The sequence below is a fragment of the Protobothrops mucrosquamatus genome, unplaced genomic scaffold (assembly GCF_001527695.2).
Source record: "Protobothrops mucrosquamatus isolate PMUCROS unplaced genomic scaffold, P.Mucros_1.0 scaffold948, whole genome shotgun sequence".
NCBI lineage: Eukaryota > Metazoa > Chordata > Lepidosauria > Squamata > Viperidae > Protobothrops > Protobothrops mucrosquamatus.
In genome coordinates, this window is record NW_015387194.1 from 259,885 (window position 1) to 273,076 (window position 13,192).

The following is a 13,192-nucleotide window of genomic DNA, read 5'->3' on the forward strand; positions in this document are numbered from 1 at the left end:
TGCGGCTCTTGGGTTGCAAGAAGCCCGAGTTGCAGTGCGGCGTGAAGCCATAGCTACCCCAACAGCATGGCTCAAAGGGGCCTTTTGGTATGCCGTGGCTCTGGGGCTGCAAGAAGCTCTAGAGCTGCAGCACAGTGCAAAACAGCTGCTCCAGGAAGTCCTAGCCACCCCAGGAAACCTCACTAGCGCAGGGTCTTCTTCTCCATCTTCCATTTTCCCCAGGTGTTTCAAGAATAGGCATGCTATTTATACAACAGCATGCCTGATTTGGAGAATAGAGAGAATGGCCTTTGGAGGAAGGACTAGCACTGCCAGCAGCTACCTCACATAGGGATTATCAGCAGAGGGAGAAAGGTGGTGAAGGTCCCTGGAGCACAGGGCAGTGGGAGGAACTGGGACTTTGGGCTGTGGTGGCTGGTCATGGCGTAGGGTTTGAGGCAACATGACTCAGTGGAAGCGGCAGTGCTGGGGCTGAAGTAGATGCCTGAGGGCAGTGGCAGCTGACTGACCTTGCTAAAGGCCCTAGGCTCTACTTCAACCCTGCCAAAAAGTGCTGCTGTGCAGGACAGCCAAAAGGACATAAATATTGGGGAGATAAGTTGTGCAGGAAGGGAAGATGAAGCATCCCTGCAGTTGTAAGTGTGGGCAGGCTCCATTACAGTTGTGAGTCGAGGATTACCTGTATTCAAATAATTTTGGGGCTGAGGGAATACAGTACTGTTTGCAGTCTTAGGTCCTTGTTTGAAAAGGACTGACAAAAATTTTGAAAATACTCCCCCTTTTCCATTGTACACAAGCCTTAATTTATAATGTAATTCAAAGTACATTTTTAAACATCTAATAGACTGTATGTCAACTCTCCAATGAGCATGGCTGTAGCCATTTTCTCATTCTAGGTTGCCACATAGAATGGAGGGAGGAGAGTTGCCCAGGTGCTTCGTTATTCAAAATAATCTTCTGTCCTGTGGGAGCCAAGGTCATCTACTACTCCCAAGACCAAGGACTGGACGTTGTGAAAAAAAAAGCCCACCAGATGAATATATTGGGAAATGTATAATAATAATAATAATAATAATAATAATAATAATATAATAATAATAATAATAATAATAATAATAATAGTTGGAAGGGACCTTGGAGGTCATCTAGTCCAACCCCCTGCTCAGGCAGGAAACCCTATACCATTTCAGACAAATGGCTGTCCAGTCTCTTCTTAAAAACTTCCAGTGTTGGAGCATTCACCGCTTCTGGAGGCAGGTTGTTCCACTGGTTAATTGTTGCTTACATAGTTTTGTGGGTGGGACATTATACTTTGCAATCGGGTAATTGTTACTTGTGTATTCAGACTTGGTTTCACTTTTGATCCTACTGATACTATATAACCAATAAACATGTTCTTTAAGGAATTTTCAAGCCTTGGAGTTCTGCTTTATTCATCTCTGTCTGTGGGAACCATGACACTGTATTCTGTACTAATGATAAAAAAGTGAAAGACAGATCTAATTAATGTTAATCCCCACACTTCAGTATAAAATAGAATTAATACTCACTTGAGCTTGGCAAGTTTGTCTCTTGTCTGATTAATTTCTTTAACTCTCGAGTGAAGCCAATCTTCAAGCTGATTTTTGCTTGGAAAAAATCCCAATAAGCAGATTAATTCTTCACTGTGTCTAAATTTAATTTTTCTGATTTGTTCTTCTTTGTCAGCCTTAAAAAAAGAAACAACAATACGATCACTTATAAGCAAGAAAGCATTTCTTGATCGGTAAATACAGAACTAGCTTAGACTTAATAGTAAACTATACAAAGAAAGCTTTAAAGATTTTCAATATTTGTTTGTCCTTACTTTAAAATAAACATTGTTTACTACTTAATAGATGTGGGAAATAATGTTAATCTGAGTACTCCAAATGATGGATCAAGCATTACATTTGAACTAGCTGTTGCTTTCATGCAAACGCGACATTATCTGTGCTAAATATTTCAAGCATATAGGAGTATCCAATAAAATACACTACTTTATCTTTTTTCAGCATATCCATTTGGGTTATAATTGTAGTATTCAGGTTCAGTTGTTCCATCTCTTTATCCAGTTTCCGAAGAGTACTGTCCAAATTTCCCTTTTCTTTTTGTAGTTCCTTAATTTCCATTTCTAGGGTTTCAACGTTGCAATTTTTCTCAGCTTCAGCTAATTCGTGTTTCTAAAGAGAAATAAAAGAAAGCAGATTTTCCCCCCCTCCATTTTAGGTATGCATATTCTAATGAACAGATTAGAACTGTATTCACTGAATTAATGCTAATCCTAGCAATATATACTGGATACTCTTTGTAGCCAACGAAGAAAACATCTCTATGTCATTACCACTCTCCAATGAGAAAAGCATCCGAATATAGAAATAGGTCAGTTCAGAGAAAGGGCTACATTAAGTGTGCCCTTCTCAAACTGATGTTATTTTTTTCACACATGCAGGTGAAAAAAGGTGATAGGCTCAGACTCTTGGCTATACCAAAGTAGCCTCTTGTGTTCTGTTCTGATATCTGACATTTAACTAGGTAAGAATAAATGAGGGAAAACTAGTTTTTAGAATATGGATTTAGAGAGTATTTAGAACAAACCATGGATGCGAAGAGCTATGTTTATCCTTTAGTTTTATCACATATATAGTTTCTTAACCAAGGCTTACTGCTTTTGTAAGTTCTTGATCCAGTTCCAGGAGTCGATTTGAGGATCCTTCAAGCTGATGTAATTCCTGTTTTAGATTCTTTACTTCAAGTTGTTTCTTATTTTGAATATCTGACTTTAGGACAATGGTTTTTTCAAGTCCAGTTTTTTTATCCCTTATTTCATCAATTTGTTTCTGCTTCATTGTTTCCTTCTCGCCAAATTCTTTCTGATTAAAAGATAAAATCACAGTTTATTTAAGCAAAGGTTGTAATCTAAAAAATATTTCAAAATTAGGCACGTGGGTTCCTCTGCAATTAAATGGCATCAAATTAAGTAATAATATTTAGGCAATAATGCTTGTAATTATACAGTATGTACAAATGCTCATATAATTCCCATTTCCCATGTTCTGAAAAGAATTCTGTCACTACTGACTCTATGCACAATTATTTAGGACTAAATTAAAAAAAAAACTAATCCAGACTAAAATTAAGAAATGTCCCACAATTAATGCTTTTTAATGTTAATGTTTTACTATACTGAACCTAACTAAATTTGTGATAACTTACTTATATACATATATGGCCCCAGCTAACCTATTATTTATAATCTACTTTAATGTATATACATTTACTGTTTAAAACAATGTTTCATGTTAAAAAGCCAATAAAAGCCACCAATAAGGACTGAGATAGAATCCCTCTTGTACATGCCTTTTGTCTGAAATAAGCTCTTTGTTTTTGGAGCATGGCATGTTGTAAATTAAGCCCAGGCTTCTCACCATCTAACTTTGTTGCACTGGCAGATTAACGTAGCAGGAAAGGGAAATTTGTAATTAATGTGCATATAATACATTTCTCTTTACAGGTAGTCCTCGAATTACGACCACAATTGAGCCCCAAATTTCCATTGCTCAGTGAGACATTTGTTGTGAATTTTGCTCCATTTTATGACCTTTCTTGACACATTTAAGTGAATCACTGCAATTGTTAAGTTAGTAACATGGCTGTTAAGTAAATCTGGCTTCCCCATTGACTTTGCTTGTCAGAAGGTTATAAAAGGTGGTGGTGGTGCTGGTGGTGGTGATGATGATAATAATAATAATAACAATAACAATAATAATAAAGTTGGAAAGGACCTTGGAGGTCATCTAGTCCAAGCCCGTTTGGTCAGGAAACCCTATACCATTTCAAACAAATGGCTGTCCAGTCTCTTCTTAAAAACTTCCAGTGTTGGAGCATTCACAGCTTCTGGAGGCAGGTTGTTCCATTGGTTAATTGTTCTGACTATCAGGAAATTTCTCCTTAGTTCTAGGTTGCTTCTCTCTTTGGTTAGTTTCCATCCGTTGCTTCTTGTCCTGCCTTCAGGTGCTTTGGGGAATAGCTTGACTCCCTCTTCTTTGTGGCAGCCCCTGAGATATTGGAACACTGCTATCATGTCCCCCCCTCATCCTTCTCTTCATTAGACTAGACATACCCAATTCCATGATAACATGACCCTGAGACACGGCAGGCATCATAAAAACAAGTTAGTTGCCAAGAGTCTGAATTTTGATCACTTGATCATAAGTCACTTTTTTCAATGCCGTTGTAACTTGGAAAGGTTGCTAAACGAATGTTGTAAGTTGAGGAGTACCTGTATTTTTATTCAAAAATGATGCCTGCGATATTTTGCTACCACAGAAATATATTGAAGTGAAGCCAAAAAAAAAAAAAAAAGCAAAAAAGCAAAACCCAAGACTTTGTTCTTACTGGTTATTTTTCCTTATCTCTGCCAAATATAATGCCATCCCTACTTCCTACCAGGGCTTTTTTTTGTCATAGAACGTCCAGAACGGAGTTCCGGCACCTTTTTTGGATGGAACCTTGTAGGGTAGGCAAGGCGGGTTGTATAACGTGTGAGTTCTGGCACCTTTTTCTTTTTCTTTTTCTTTTTTACAAAAAAAGCACTGCTTCCTACCATCAAGTTCACTTTTCTTCAGTTATAACCAAAAAGAAAAGGGTATACACTATCACTGACTGATGTGAATTTTCCTACAACCTACTATTTAAGTGCACTTTAAAGAAATACGCTTTTATTTACATCAGTGGTTCTCAACCTGTGGGTCAGGACCCCATTTGGGGTCGATCGACCATTTCATGGGGGTCGCCAAGCAAGGCTGTCCGCCATTTTTTTTGTCTGCCATTTTTCCCCCTTTTCTGGTGGGTGCCTTACCTCCCTTGGGCTGGGCCAGCTGGTGGTCAGCCTGCTCCGTCTCTGCCGCTTGCCAGCTACGCCTCGGCCGGCACAGGGGGCGGAACCACGCATGCGTGGCGCTCCCAGGCAGGGAAAGTCCTCGACTTACGACCGGTTGGGTAGTCCTTGACTTACGACCGGTTTAGTCCTCGACTTATGACCGGTTTAGTCCTCGACTTACGACCGGTTTAGTCCTCGACTTACAACCGGTTGGGGTCGCGGCATTAAAAAGGTTGAGAACCACTGATTTACATCCTAATCTCACTGCAACTTTGAATACAGAGATCTTTCTATTTTAGACCTTTAAAAATGTACAAATTCAAATATTTACCATTAAATTATTAGCAGTTTCTATATCTTTGTCCTGTCTCTCTTTTACCAGCCTCTGAAAACTATTGATTTGTCTCTCATTCAAAGGTGTTCTTTCAAATCCTTCCAATTCCAACTGAGCTGCCAAAGACTGAATTAACGAATCTCGGGTTCTAATATGCTGCTGGTAACGATCTGCTTGTAACTGAAGACGACCTTCGTAGAAAAGACAGAGTTTAAACATATATGTATTCAAGGTTTTACAGGACTGTTGATCAGATTAAAGAAACGGTAAATTGTTATCTACATATAAATAGAAAAAAAAACCATTAGTTGTGTAATCATCAAGTAAAATTAATTCTGTGGTGGAAAACACCATCAATTGGAAAGTCCAAATAATACCGTGTTTCCCCGAAAGTAAAGTCTACCCCAAAAATAAACCATAGCTTGATTTTGGGGGGGGGCCTAATATAAGCCCTACCCCCAAAATAAGCCTTAGTTTTGGGGTGAGGCACACACCTAAAAATCAAGCTAGAATGGGAGTGGGGTGTGTGGAGCTGCCCCATGTGCCCTGCACCCGCTTACCTTGCAGCCAGGCCTCTCCTCGCCAGCGTCTTCTGCAGCCAGGCCTGCATTTCTCAGTCACAGGCCTTTCCAGAAAGCCACTGCAGCCAAGAACCGAGCAATGGATTCAATCCATCGCTCGGTTCTGCAAGACCTCTGCAACCGAGGACCGAGCTATGGATTCAATCCACAGCTCAGTACTCGGCTACAGTGGTCTTCCAGAAAGGCCTGACTGTGAAATGCAGGCCGAAATGCAGCTGCAGAATGAAGCAACTCCTTCAGCCACAGAAGAAGTGGACCTGCTGGTGGGGCTGTCGGTGCTGGAGGTAAGACATTCCCCCAAAATAAGACCTGGTGCTTCTTTTGGAGGCAAGAAAAAAAAATAATAAGACCCAGTCTTATTTTCAGGGAAACACGGTAGTTTATTAATTCCAAAGCTATCATATTACAGTGAATTACTGGTTTGTGTACCAAACAGAAGAGTAAGAGACATAGGACAAGAGAGATCTTAAACAACAACATAGTTCAAGGTGTGTGTATATTCAAGCAGAAGATCCCAAATAAAGAAAATATAGCTTTATAACTGATAAGGAAACAGGACAGTCAAGAAAGAAGACACAAAGATCTTTCATAATGTAACCATTCGCACATTCCTTAAAATTCAACGTAACAGCTTTAATATATTAGCTATGATTGTTATTCTTAACAGACTATGTTTATAACTAGACATTTATATACTGTAGCATATTATATATATATCATATGCTACAGAATATACAGTATATGTTATATGCGGTAGCATATTTCCTCAAGTCCTCTCAAGGTGTGAACTACACAATCAATTAATCATTACAAAGCACTGATTGCCACAATAATAAACATTTCATTCTTAAAGATGTTACATGAGGAATCTATATATTATATCAGTAAGTAGAAGTAAATAAATAAATTGTTATTATCGAGTTCTTATTGCAGCTCACCATAATTGTCAGGTAAAGGAGGAGGAGGAGGAGGAGGAGGGAGGAGGAGGAGGAGGAGGCTGATTCTGAATTTTTTGTTGCAATTCCCTCATATCTCTTCTGAAAGCTTCTTATATGAATTATGAACATTCCGGAAAAAAGACTAGGATCTGTTACATGGTCACAGTGAAAATGATACAGTATTTGATGCTATTTTTTAATTTAGATATGTGTAACTTTAGCTGAGCCGAGAAGCACCCGTTGCTGAGGCCACACTCATGTTAAATATGAATGACAATTTATGTGGCCATCCTCCTTTACCAAATTATAATTTAAGTTAGTAAGTCAATTAAATTGGTGTTGGGATGGACTGTGTGCAAAAGATGTAACAGAAGAAATGACAGAGATTTGACAAATTATTTGACAAGATAAGAGATGGTATTGAAAGTGGATTTATAACTGACAGGCCAGGAGAATGACTTAGAAAAGGACATTCCACTGGATTTACAAAAGAAATTGGCTGAGGCTTTCCAATTTTAAAGGCAAACACAAATGACAAACCAAGAAAGTAATTTGAATAATTTTTTCCTACTGGATTTACAAAGAAGGCTTGTTAAAGAACTATATGAGATGGGAGGGGGAAAAATGAAAGAAATAAAATCCTACGACAATATTTGAATGAACTAAAGATTAAGACTTTTAAAAGTAAAAGGAAGGATTATAAAGTTGGCTTATTTGATCAAGGTTGAAACAAGATAGATTGTTACTTCTGGCAACCTTTTATGAACTTTCTGATGACACCAGGACTGAAAAGATTATGTTTCATGGATGTGTTCACAGACAAGAGATGGGATGAAGAGATAAATGTTTATAACTTTAGAGGAGATGAAGAATCACTAAATTTATGCTTGTTGTGATCAAGTTTGGAAGTCACTTCTTTATATATTACTTTTTTATTATACATTTTTCTTTCTTCTCTTTTTTCTTGCATTTTTACTTTCTTCTATGCTTTTTAAGTTTAGTTTTTATTAAATTTTTCTACTATAATCAATGTTTATTTATTTGTTAAACAAATTTATACAGTCATCCAACTAACACATGGTGACTATGTGTGGGTTACAAAAAATGCAAAGCATAAAACTAATATAATCCCATCTCCCACCCACTCCAAAAAGTATAATCACACCAATCATTTAATTTTCTATGTATCAGCCTCCATCTTAAGAGTCTTCTGGAAAAAGTAACAAGTTGGGGGCCAACTTTATCTCTGAGGGGATTTGTATTCATTCCAAAGAGAGAGAGAGCTATCGCTTTTTCTTTTTCAGATCCTTCCCCCCCCCCCGAATTCCCTAATAGATAGGACCCACAACATGCTCTGCCCTCCCACCCTGGTGGGTCAAGTAGATTTAACTGGGGAGAGGCAGTCCTTCAAACAACCTGGTGCCAAGCCATGTAGGGCTTTAAAGCCAGCATCTTGAATAGCACCCGGAAGCAGATCAGTAACCAATGCAGCTCCTGCAAAAATCTTAATAAAAGTTATATATAACATAAAAAAATACTTGTATCAATTTCACTATTAACGCGCACTAAAAAGTTAACAAAAAATATACCTTGTTCAACTAGTAATTCTGATTTTTCTCTGTTAAATCTTTGGCATTCTTTGTTTACTGCCTCCAGTTCTCGCTGACACTCCGTAAACCGCTTCTCCTTTTCGCTCACAGTTTTCTGATGGTTTTGATACATCCTTCTAAGTTGCTCATCACTTCCTTGAAAAACCTAACATTGCAATGTAGCAGAAAATTTCTTTTTTTAGAAATAATTTATCTTTTTCAGAGTGGGAGTCTTGCAAAGGCCAAAGACGATATGACATAAAGAAGTAGATGATTATGACTGTCTTTACTAAACTAAAAACCTAATCCACAAGGCCGCATTGTTGCCACGAAGACTGACAAATACTGCAGTGGACTGGGAAAATGTTAACCTTTTTCCTAATCTAGTTCTCATCTCACTTCTGAATGTTGCCGTACCGCTTACCGGTGGATTTGCTCACTAAAAACATTGCAATAGTAATAACATATGCAAGAGGGATGACTGATCATAAACAGAACAGCTGCTGGGAACAAAAATCTAACCTTTACCATTGGCTCAGCATAGCGTTCACATGCAGTACCACAGATGATATTACCTAGTTTGGGTAATGAAATGTCTGAAAGAAAACAACCAAGCTCAGAGAGCACCAAGGACCTCTCATTTCAACCCTGAGCTACAAATATTCTTTATTGGTAAATGCAGTTTTATGTATTCTACTTCATGCAAACATAAACAATAAAAGCAAACCTTCTCCATTTTTTGTTGCAGGTCTTGATTGTCCCTTTCCATCTGCTTTCTCCGACTTTCCAGAGCTTTGCTTTCATTATCAAGTCTCGTTACTTTTACAAGATTCTGTTCTATTTCCATCAAGGAGTTCTGAGAAAGGAATAGTAAATATTTAATGTAAAGAAGCTGCGTAACAATTAGGAGGGAGGATAAAACAACCTTGTAAACAAAGCCCTTAAAGGAATTAGCCATTTGGGCTCTAAGGAAGGGAGCAAGGAAAGCTCTCTCCCATCTTCAATCACCACATTTTTAAGGTGGGCATGGAGCTCAGGCTTGCCATCTATCTGGACATTAAGACCCAACTTTCAAATATCCAATTTTGTTGTTTTTTTTAAAAAAATATTCAACTTATTGCTCTCTTCATGCTTTTTCATGTTTCATTAATTAAGCACACCTTTAAACGAGGGTGACAATTTGGAATCAGCGACCAAGCTGAAATAAAAAGTTTTGAGTTGCCAGCTCTGAGGACACATCCATTTAATCAACGTATTACAGATAGTAAATCACCTTGAGAGGCTCCAGTTGGTTTTCAATATGTCTGACGTTTTCTTTGGAGGCAGCTAACTGAGTTTCCCTGCCAGTTAGCTGATTCTGGATCTCTTGTGCTTTTTCTTTATTCTGCTTCAAGTACTTCAGCTCCACCTGACATTCTTTCACTCGCTGCCCTTGCTTCAGGCGCACCTGACGAAGCGTTTCCAAAGCCTTAATATACCTTTTGGAAAGAAAAAACGTAGGGTGATTTTTTTTAACTAAAATTGTATCTGTAACTTCTATAGACACCTTTTATTAATTAATATTAATCTTTCTTACTCAAGAAGGCCCAAGTATAGATTACCTTGTCGCTGAAAAGATCTCATCGAATTTCTGTTTCAGGGCCTTTCCTTCACTTAGAGGCCAGTTGGAATCTTCTTGATGGCAGAAAATGACATTATTAATTACAGATTTAGAAACTCCAAGGGCAGCAATCATCTCTCGGTCGATTTCTGCGCACTTGGAGCTCAGACTGACTTTCTCCCCATGCCTGTATGAACATAGGCACAAAAATACAGCAAGTGAATGCTAAACATTATACACACAATTTTCTTATATTTTTTGTGGGGAGTTTTTTGGTCACTTCAAATCAGTATTGACAGCTGTGATTGCCTGGACAAATCCTTGCAGTTTTCTTGGTAAGATATTTGACGGTGGCTTAGAATTGCCTTTTTTTCTATGGCTGAGAAAGAGCAACTGGCTAAAGTCATCCCATTGGCTTCGTGCCTAAGGCAGGGCTAGAACTCATGGTCCCTTGTTTCATTCCATATATTTCATGACTATTTGATTTTTTATATATTATTCTTACATTTATTGTTTTCCAATATATCATATAAGGACACTACAGCTCTTTTCAATATCACAGAAGAAAAACATACATTGTTAGTTATATTATTTGCTCAATTAAATCAATGTATTAGAAAAGAACAGGAAGCATCAAATAAAATAAACATATTTAGAAAAGATTCCAATCGCAACTTGGTACAAGATTACAATTCTTTTGGGGCATGTAAAAATAGAAGGTACATCTATACTTTGTTATGAGACATACAATTACGGTATACTTCTGCACTGATATAATCCCAAGATCACATCCAATTAAAAAAAATATGATAATTCACTCACTTTATTCTTGTAATTATTCCTTCAAGAGTTTTAAATTCTGTCTTCTTTCCTTTCTGAGAACATACCATGGACCGCTGGACAGCAACAAGCTCTCCATTAACATCATGAAATTGAAGTCTTATCTGAGCTCTGACATCTGTTTCATTGGCAACCTGTCCCAATGGAAAATGCATTTAAGAATTGGTTCAGCTTATTTACAGGTCCAGGAAGACCAACGGTTTCTTCCCGTAAATCACCATATTATGAATAAACCATATTTATTCATAATAAAAGTGGAGGCAGAGATTTAAAAGTTGTTTTCTGGATATTGGACATTGATGATGGAGAGAATTTCCTCTATTTCCTCTCCAGAGTTGAGGGGCTCTTTTTGAACAGATTTGAGGGATACAAGGAGAAGCACGAGGACAAGAAACCTTAGCAGATACTTTATTGCACGAGGAGAAAATCATTAATGTCAGCTGCATGCAAGCAAATCTGAGCATGGAAAAAAAATCTTATAGAAAAAAACATCCCAAAGAAGGCTAATAATTTTTTTAAAAAATCCTAAGGAAGTTGTCATGAGAACAGAATTGTAAAGGTATGTGCACTGACAAAATTTCCATCAGTCAATTACAAAAGGACACATTGCTTGGATCTGCACATATACTATGCCAAACACCAACTAAGAACAACTGGCAGCTGTGACTTCACATTTCTGTGTCTATGGTAATATTTTGTATTTTTCCAATGGATTTATAATGCAATTTTTCTGGTGAAAAATATTTTAATCCATTGTTTACATTTATGCTTCAACATGCTCTTCAAGTAGAGACACTGCATCTCAAGGCACAACACAGAAAATAACAATTGTCATTTTTCTTGAAATAGGGAACTACAAGTTCCTCATCAACGTAACCTACACACTGCAGTTTACTAGACAAACAAACTAGCAATTGTATTACTTACTTTTGGATCATGGACAAATGAATTTCCTTTGCTGCCAGGTGGGAAGTCCCCAGTACAAATATATTTGAGGCATTCTATGATGGTCTAATGAAATGGAAACAAGCATCAGAAATATATTTAATAGCCACTAAATGACTATGCTTAGATGAGCAGATTAAAAAAGTAGACTCCCTCATTTATTATTTTCTCCAACCTTCCCATATGTCTAAGAAATGATATAAATGATTTACTCATATAATGATGCTGATGCTCTCAGAATTACAAATACAGAGCTTTGCTGATCACTTCTATTAGCAAGAATTTCCACCGACAGATTTGTACAGAATTGCAAGATGTTATGTATCTGACACAAGCTGACTTCTCGTGTATATTGTTAAACAAATGAGATAACAAAATGTTTAAAGTTAGTTCTTTCAAAGCATCCTCCTATACAGAAAGAAGTGTCTTGCTATTTTCCACAGTCATGTTCTTAAATGTAAAATACACTGTCAATGTACAAAATGGTGAAAAATGTAAGGTTCTACATTTAGGCAAGAGAAACCAAATGTACAGGTACAGTATAGGGGGTACCTTGCTCAATAGTAGCAACTGTGAGAGAGATTTCGGAGTCCTAGTGGACAATCACTTAAATATGAGCCAGCAGTGTGCTGCAGCTGCCAAAAAAGCCAACATAGTGCTAGGCTGCATTAACAGAGGGATAGAATCAAGATCACGTGAAGTATTAATACCACTTTACAATGCCTTGATAAGGCCACACTTGGAATATTGCATCCAGTTTTGGTCACCACGATGTAAAAAAGATGTTGAGACTCTAGAAAGAGTATAGAGAAGAGCAACAAAGATTAGGGGACTGGAGGCTAAAGCATATAAGGAACGGCTGCTGGAAGTAGATATGTCTAGTTTAATGAAGAGAAGGACGAGGGGGGACATGATAGCAGTGTTCCAATATCTCAGGGGCTGCCACATAGAAGAGGGTGTCAAGCTATTCTCCAAAGCACCTGAAGGCAGGACAAGAAGCAACGGATGGAAACTAATCAAGGAGAAAAGCAGCCTGGAACTAAGGAGAAACTTCCTGACAGTTAGAACAATTAACCAGTGGAACAACCTGCCTCCAGAAGCGGTGAATGCTCCAACACTGGAAGTTTTTAAGAAGAGACTGGACAGCCATTTGTCCGAAATGGTGTAGGGTTTCCTGCCTGAGCAGGGGCCTGGACTAGATGACCTCCAAGGTCCCTTCCAACTTTATTATTATTATTATTATTATTATTATTATTATTATTATTATTATTATTATTATTATTATTATTATTATTATTATTATTATTATTATTAAAAATACATATAAATAAGAAACATACATCAATACCATGGAACAGCTACAAATCCATGGACATATTCAAAATTTCCGCCAAATATAGAGCAGGTAGATAAACTGGAATGAATGTACAAATTACTTAAGAAATGCATGTGTGCTGTGCAGTCA

The 13,192-nt window shown here is 37.6% G+C and overlaps 1 protein-coding gene across 1 annotated transcript in view; it reads right to left on the reverse strand.

Annotated features, from left to right (window-relative positions):
• The window catches only part of RAD50 (RAD50 double strand break repair protein), a 49,996-nt gene that overhangs the window by 31,976 nt on the left and 4,828 nt on the right, over positions 1 to 13,192 (reverse strand). The window contains exons 3-12 of the mRNA XM_015819558.1: positions 11,710 to 11,793; positions 10,765 to 10,916; positions 9,944 to 10,129; positions 9,616 to 9,820; positions 9,070 to 9,198; positions 8,343 to 8,508; positions 5,232 to 5,425; positions 2,685 to 2,891; positions 2,019 to 2,201; positions 1,551 to 1,708 (exon numbers count right to left, since the gene is read on the reverse strand). Coding sequence (XP_015675044.1) covers positions 1,551 to 1,708; positions 2,019 to 2,201; positions 2,685 to 2,891; positions 5,232 to 5,425; positions 8,343 to 8,508; positions 9,070 to 9,198; positions 9,616 to 9,820; positions 9,944 to 10,129; positions 10,765 to 10,916; positions 11,710 to 11,793 — 1,664 coding nt within the window. The remainder of the gene's footprint in view (positions 1 to 1,550; positions 1,709 to 2,018; positions 2,202 to 2,684; positions 2,892 to 5,231; positions 5,426 to 8,342; positions 8,509 to 9,069; positions 9,199 to 9,615; positions 9,821 to 9,943; positions 10,130 to 10,764; positions 10,917 to 11,709; positions 11,794 to 13,192) is intronic.